This window comes from Mustelus asterias, chromosome 12, assembly GCF_964213995.1.
Source record: "Mustelus asterias chromosome 12, sMusAst1.hap1.1, whole genome shotgun sequence".
Lineage (NCBI taxonomy): Eukaryota > Metazoa > Chordata > Chondrichthyes > Carcharhiniformes > Triakidae > Mustelus > Mustelus asterias.
In genome coordinates this window covers 35,954,471-35,961,394 of record NC_135812.1, presented here as the reverse complement: position 1 = coordinate 35,961,394, position 6,924 = coordinate 35,954,471, and the positions used below count along the sequence as shown (strand labels likewise).

The following is a 6,924-nucleotide window of genomic DNA, read 5'->3' as shown; positions in this document are numbered from 1 at the left end:
AAACTATGGAACATGCCATACTGGGCATGATCTTAATAAGCTTTACTGAAGCTTGCTAATATCGAGCAGGTTAAGGTACCATCCATTGGAATGAGCCATGCTGAAGCCATTGGTTAAATCAGGCTGGGGCACCCCGCTGCTGGCTAATCCACACTCTCCCCTGAAATCATTGATCTCATGTCAATTCTTTGGGCTCCAAAATAGAGTGGCTAAGAAGAGGTGATTCATCTACTTTTAGTTAACTAATTATTGATTTTATTTTAATACTAGAAGATGATAATATTCAGACCACAGTCAAGGCAATAGAAGGGATGATGCAACTGACCATAGTATTCTGAACAGGGAAAGAGGGAAAATCAACAAGGACCCCACTCCAAATCACTAACATTTGCTTGCAAGTGTATATCTGGAGGTTGGATAAAATATTGTTTTGCCAAATATGAGATCACAAATATATCAAAAAGGTGGTCGGAGGGACAATGGGCACTGAGCAAAAAAACTGCAGAAATAAAACACCAGTAAGAAATTATTTTAGTATTTCTATTTCAACTGAGCAGTTACAGAAAAAGTGAGAATCATAAAGAATATGAATCACTTTTTGACAATGAATGAGGATAAGACAATAAATATTCTGATTATTTCTCTCCAAACAAACTATTGTTCCAAATTAAAGATCTCATAAACAGGATTAATTACTTCAATATAAATAAAATGGAAACCTTATACAAGAAAAATGCCCACAAAACAAATAAATCCTAGTGTAAACTGAAGCTCCTTTTGCCCTCACAGGTGGATTTATAAGATCCCACTGAACAATTTTGAAGAGTAGAGGAATTCTCCCTGGTGTCCTGGACAATGTTTCTCATTTTTTTCACATCTATTCAGCTTCACTAAAAAGAGGTTATTGGCCATTACCACATTGTTATTTGTCAGACCTTACTGTGCACTAATTGCCTGTTGCATTTTCTAAATTACAGCAGCGATTACACTTTATAAATGCTTCAGTGGTTGTATAGCACATTGAAATGTTCTGGCATTATGAAAGTTGCTACATAAATGCAACTAAATAATCATCCCTACTCTCATTTCTCTTTTTGTGAGGTGTTGATGGTTCTTATAAAGTATTCACTCGGCACTGACTATATCCCAAATAGATTGAAAGCAGATTAACATGGTGTCACTTACCAAAGGGGCAGTAATGTGACTACAGATTAATTTCTCATACCTTTATTGCATAAATAATGGAATTGATTATCAGGAGTAAACTTGAGAATCACCTGTACTGTAATAACTTGGTAAATAATCGTCAATATGGATTCAGAAGGGGAAGATTCTACCTAACTATCCTTTTGAGCTTTTGAGGAAGTCGCATCCCAAGCAGAGCATGGAAACCTGTGATATTAAGGAGTCCCAAAAGACATGAGGCAAAGTTTCACACGAAAGACTACTAGTTAAATTTAAGAGTCTTGGGCATTTCAAGAGTCAATCTTTTGCATGAATATTGAACATGCTAAAACATAGAAAATGATAAGTACTTATTAAATGAGTTAGATTTGGAGACAGGAAGTGCTGAGTGTAATAGCCAGGAAATTGGGAACATTAGGGTTTTTGATTTAAATCAACAATGTTGATGCAGAAACTCAATGCAAATTGGCTTAATCTGCATTAAGCTCAAAACTGCAAGAGGAAATAAATTTGGAGGATGTGGTAAACCACTGTTAGCTTATTGCCTGGGTGTGTGACATGCCTGGCCACGTCCCTGCCGGCCCTGCCCGGGACTCCTCCCCCCCTGGTCCAGGTATAAAGGTGACTGCTCCCCACCCCCTGCCTCAGTCTCTGGACCAGTTCATCAGCATGAGTGTGCTCCAAGTCTTTTGCTAATAAAAGCCTATTTGTTCTTGCATGCAAACGAGTCTTTGCTTGATTGATAGTGCATCAGAGGATGAAGCCTAGTTATTAAAAGTTGAATTTTAAAAAATAGTAGGTAAAACAGTGTCAGGTGGAACGTAATGCATGTATGTATAAAATATTGTACATAGGGAGGAAAGGTAGGTGACGTTTGTCCTTCATCAATCATGTTGAATTAACTGAATTCAGAGACTTACAAAACTTACTAGATTTAAGATGTCCAACTGCTACAGAGCAGCAAACGACAAGGCAAAGAGAATGCTCATGTATATAGAAGAAAAAAATAGAATATAATAGAGTGTAAGTTAGAGGAAGTGATGCTGAAACTCTACGTGCTTTGATCAAACCACACCTTGAATACAGTCGCTGAACTATACCAGCACCGGAGACAGTACAAAAAGCCATGATGCTGAAACTTGTGTCCAGAGGTCAGAACTATGTGGAACATTGGATGAACTTAGCCTTTTCAGCCTTAAATGGAGGTGACAGAGTGCTGATCTTTTTGAGATTTTTGATAATAAATGGTCTGGAGATTGCAAATCCAGAAAATTACTTTAAATTAAGTTGTGGAAGTAGTCCAAAGGGACACATGACATAACTGGTAAAGGGCAAATTTAGCTGTGTTTTTTGGGAATGTTCTTCACACAGACTAACCAGTACATGGTATTTCTGGAGATGAAAACTGCACTGAATAAAATGGATGCTGCAAACCAGGAATTGTGGGGCCTTTCAAGACCACTCGTTAAGATGGGCTGAACGGCCTTCCTCATCCCGAATGATCTTAGGTTCTTTGTGCCTTTTTCCCAGGTCGGAGGTGACGATCACGAGGGGTCACGGGCTCAAGCTGAGAGGGGCGAAGTATAACTCAGACATCAGAGGGACGTTTTTTACACAGAGGGTGGTGGGGGCCTGGAATGCGCTGCCAAGTAGGGTGGTGGAGGCAGGCACGCTGACATTGTTTAAGACTTACCTGGATAGTCACATGAGCAGCCTGGGAATGGAGGGATACAAACGATTGGTCTAGTTGGACCAAGGAGCGGCACAGGCTTGGAGGGCCGAAGGGCCTGTTTCCTGTGCTGTACTGTTCTTTGTTCTTTGCCATGGCTGTATAGCTTGCTATGTACACGTGGTTTAAAAAGAAGCATTTTCATGACAAATCTGTTGACGTTTGATTATAAACACAGATGACATAATTCACATAATCAGTGCGCATGTGTTGACAATATCGTGAGGAGAAGTACACAGCTATTTTCATTATATCTAATATATATATCATATAAAAACAAAAAATGCTGGATAAACTCAGCGGGTCTGGCAGCATCTGTGGAGGGAGAAACAGTTCACATTTTGAGTCCAGCTCTTCTCATTCCCTGAACAAAGAAAGATTTTCCAAATTTTGCACAGGAGTACACTGTCCTTTTATGGTTAAATGTGCACCAAACATAAATTAGCCCCGATGACCTAATACTAATTATAGCACGTCTGCTGAAAATTCAATAAGTTCACCAATAAATTTGTGGTTAAGTGAGGATTTACTGGGCACCTATAATTGTAAATTCCCATTCAATATTCCCATTTCACTTGCTTGCTCCATTTGTCTTCAAAGTGTGAAAAAATAATCTTTGTGAGCAGGAGCAGAATTTAATGAGTTCAGGAACTGCTCCGCTCATTAGACAGCTGAGAGAATGGGCAATGCTCCCAATAACAGCAAGGTAAGAAGCCGCCAGGGACACAGCAGGCAAGCTGTCGATGATGTTTATGCCTGTATCTGAAATCCAGCTAGGGACCTGTTGTCTTGGGGAGTTTCAACCTGATTCAAACATAGATTGCGAGGTCTAAGTCTGTTAGCAGGAGACAGCAAATGCTTGAAGTTACAAACACTGGGTTTAGATTTGCTGAACACTGCAGTTTGAAAGCTGCCCAGTGATCCGTTAGCACTAACTCCTACACCTGAGAAGCTGCCGCTGACTCCGCCTCGGGCGCCAGCCCCTTTACTCCAGCTCATTGGTGTTCCTGTCACACCGCACCACCCTACTCCAATTGGAAAGCTCCTCACCCTGCAACAAGTGCAGCAGAGAGGCGAGGAGCGCACGAAGTGGAGAGACTGCACTTTTGTCACTGCAACGGTTTCAATGGCGAATGCTGGGCTTGAAATCTTGGGGGTCGCCCTGGGGGTGTTGGGGTGGCTGGGAGCCATCCTAACCTGTGCCCTGCCCATGTGGAGAGTGACCGCTTTCATTGGAAACAACATCGTGGTGGCGCAGATTATTTGGGAAGGTCTCTGGATGAACTGCATTGTTCAGAGCACTGGGCAGATGCAGTGCAAGGTGTACGACTCCCTGTTAGCCCTCTCCCAAGATCTCCAGGCGTCCAGAGCTCTGACTGTTATTGCCATTGTGGTAGGAATCCTGGGCATCCTGGTTTCCATTGTGGGAGCCAAGTGCACCAACTGTGTGGAAGACGAGGCGACAAAAGCCAAGATTATGATCGTAGCCGGGATTACTTTCATCCTCTCTGGGTTGATGACCCTGATCCCAGTGTCCTGGTCAGCAAACACCATTATCAGGGATTTCTACAACCCACTGGTGACGGACGCCCAGAGGAGAGAACTTGGAGCTTCCTTGTACATCGGTTGGGGAACTTCGGGTTTGCTGATCCTCGGAGGGGCTCTGCTGTGCTGTTCCTGTCCTCCCAAAGATGAGAAGTATGTGCCTTCCAGAATGGCTTACTCTGCCGCCAGGTCCACAGGTCCGACTGGGTACGATAGGAAGGACTATGTGTGATGGGGCAGCGGGCAGCTCGCCCTCCAGGGTCTCAGCAGTTCCCTGAACCCTTAAGGAGTCATCGCTTTGTGGTGAATCCTATCTCAGATTTTATTGTCTTTTTTAAAAATCAGATGTTGCTTTCTTTCAACTTAACTTACCTGTTAAACTGGAGAAATAATGTGGTGGATGTGTGTGCGCGTGGATATAACGGTCTGGTACATTTCGCGAGTTAGCGGGACATAGAGTTTGATACATTTGTCCCGATTCTCTTGTGGGCTTTCGCTCTCATCTTGATGTGGCGCCGCCTCTGGTCCCATGAATCCGGGATCGTGTCAATAACCCGGGTTCTGTGATTGACATGGGGCGGCACCAATTAAAAAGTAACATTGCTGGAAATACACAGTACAATCAGGTCAACAGCGCAAGAAGCTGTGAAAAGTCGCCAGTGCAACGCTCTGCTATGCATTACCAGAATGTGCAGTTTGTCTTTATTAATGAGTAACAGGAGGAGATGATGGGGGAGGGTTATACTTGGGGCCGGGTAGGGGGGGAAGCAAGAATCATCTCGGTAGAAATATATTCACGCTTGTAAAATGCATGTTAATGAATAAACTTTACAGAAACTCACGTGGGCCTCAATTCCTTTCAATGACCAGATCCTGTGAAACTTGGTGAACAGGGGTGGAAACGACTTTGTCGACACACCAAGGCTTAAGATGTTATTGTTGCTTCAGACTGGGATCTGGCTCCAGAGAATCCAATTAACATTCTATGCCCTGATATTATATCTTATAAATGAGCAAACATGTTTTAACGCTTTGGTAGGATGCACCTTAAGAAATAGCTAAGTCTGCAGATACCAATAACCTCCAACCACGCAGCCAGTCACTCCACCCAGTCAGCACTTCTCCCTGTCTCATTATCTACATTCCAGGGAGCTGAGTCGAGATTGAGAAAACTGGGAGTCAGCTCATTTTCATGTTTACTCAGTATTGAACTGAGAGACTGTTACCCCCTCCCCCAAATGACCTGCCCTCTCCATTTGTCTCACTCTGTATTTCTTCACTTCCTCAATGATCTCACGTTATGCCCTTTCTGTTTCAGCTTGTCTTCCTCCTTTCTCCCCCCATCCTTCCTCTTTCATTTTGTTCTCTCTTCCAGTCGTTTTCTTCCAGTCTCACCCCCCTTCCTCACTCTCTTCATTCTTTTTCACTCTTAGCTATTCATGCAGTCTGTTCAACTCTTTCCTTTCTGTCTGACCTTCTCAATGCCCCCTCTTTTACCTCTCATCTGTTAGTGTTTGTGCTGCACCAACCTTGGTCTACCTAAATCTAACAGTATATTATTTTATGCTTTTCTCCTTTATGTACTTATCTAGCCTCCCCTTAAATGCATTTTGCTATTTTCCACTCCCAGCCCCACCTAGTAGCACTTGATTTTGTGGTGACCTTTGTACAGGGATTCTCACAGCATCTACGATTGGAGAGATATGCTGGTCCTTTAATAATGCTTAATTGTGACCTTGGATGGCCAAAGTGAAATGTGTTTTCTTCCCCAGGACAAACATTCTTCACAATAATCCCAATAATTAGAAGGGCGGCACGGTAGCACAGTGGTTAGCACTGCTGCTTCACAGCTCCAGGGTCCCGGGTTCGATTCCCGGCTCGGGTCACTGTCTGTGTGGAGTTTGCACATTCTCCTCGTGTCTGCGTGGGTTTCCTCCGGGTGCTCCGGTTTCCTCCCACAGTCCAAAGATGTGCGGGTTAGGTTGATTGGCCAGGTTTTAAAAATTGCCCCATAGAGTCCTGGGATGCGTAGGTTAGAGGGATTAGTGGGTAAAATATGTGGGGGTAGGGCCTGGGTGGGATTGTGGTCGGTGCAGACTCGGTGGGCCGAATGGCCTCCTTCTGCACTGTAGGGTTTCTATGATTCTATGATAATAAAAAACAGAACATGCTGAAGAAACTCAGCAGGTCTGGCAGCATCAGGAGAGAATATAGCCAATGTTTCTAGTCAAAATGACCCCACCCCACAGATGCTGTCAGACTTGCTGAGTTTCTCCAGTGTTTTCTGTTTTTGTTTCAACTTCCAACATCTGCAGTATTTTGTCTTTACCAACATCCTTTGTCTTGTTAAATGCAAATGTTCACCACCTAAAAGCCACTGCCAAAGAGTTGGTGCTTGGAGGTGAATAGACTCCAAGGTTGAATGGACAGATCTGTCGTTCACTCACTTCTTTCAGGCACTGAGT

The 6,924-nt window shown here is 43.4% G+C and overlaps 1 protein-coding gene across 1 annotated transcript; it reads left to right on the top strand.

The window, feature by feature from the left end:
- Positions 1-3,919: 3,919 nt before the first annotated feature.
- Positions 3,920-6,253, top strand: LOC144501371 (claudin-3-like). The gene has a single exon (XM_078225034.1). It carries the CDS (start codon positions 4,041-4,043, stop codon positions 4,689-4,691), a length of 651 nt encoding a protein of 216 aa, XP_078081160.1. The 5' UTR covers positions 3,920-4,040; the 3' UTR covers positions 4,692-6,253.
- The last annotated feature ends 671 nt before the right edge of the window (positions 6,254-6,924 follow it).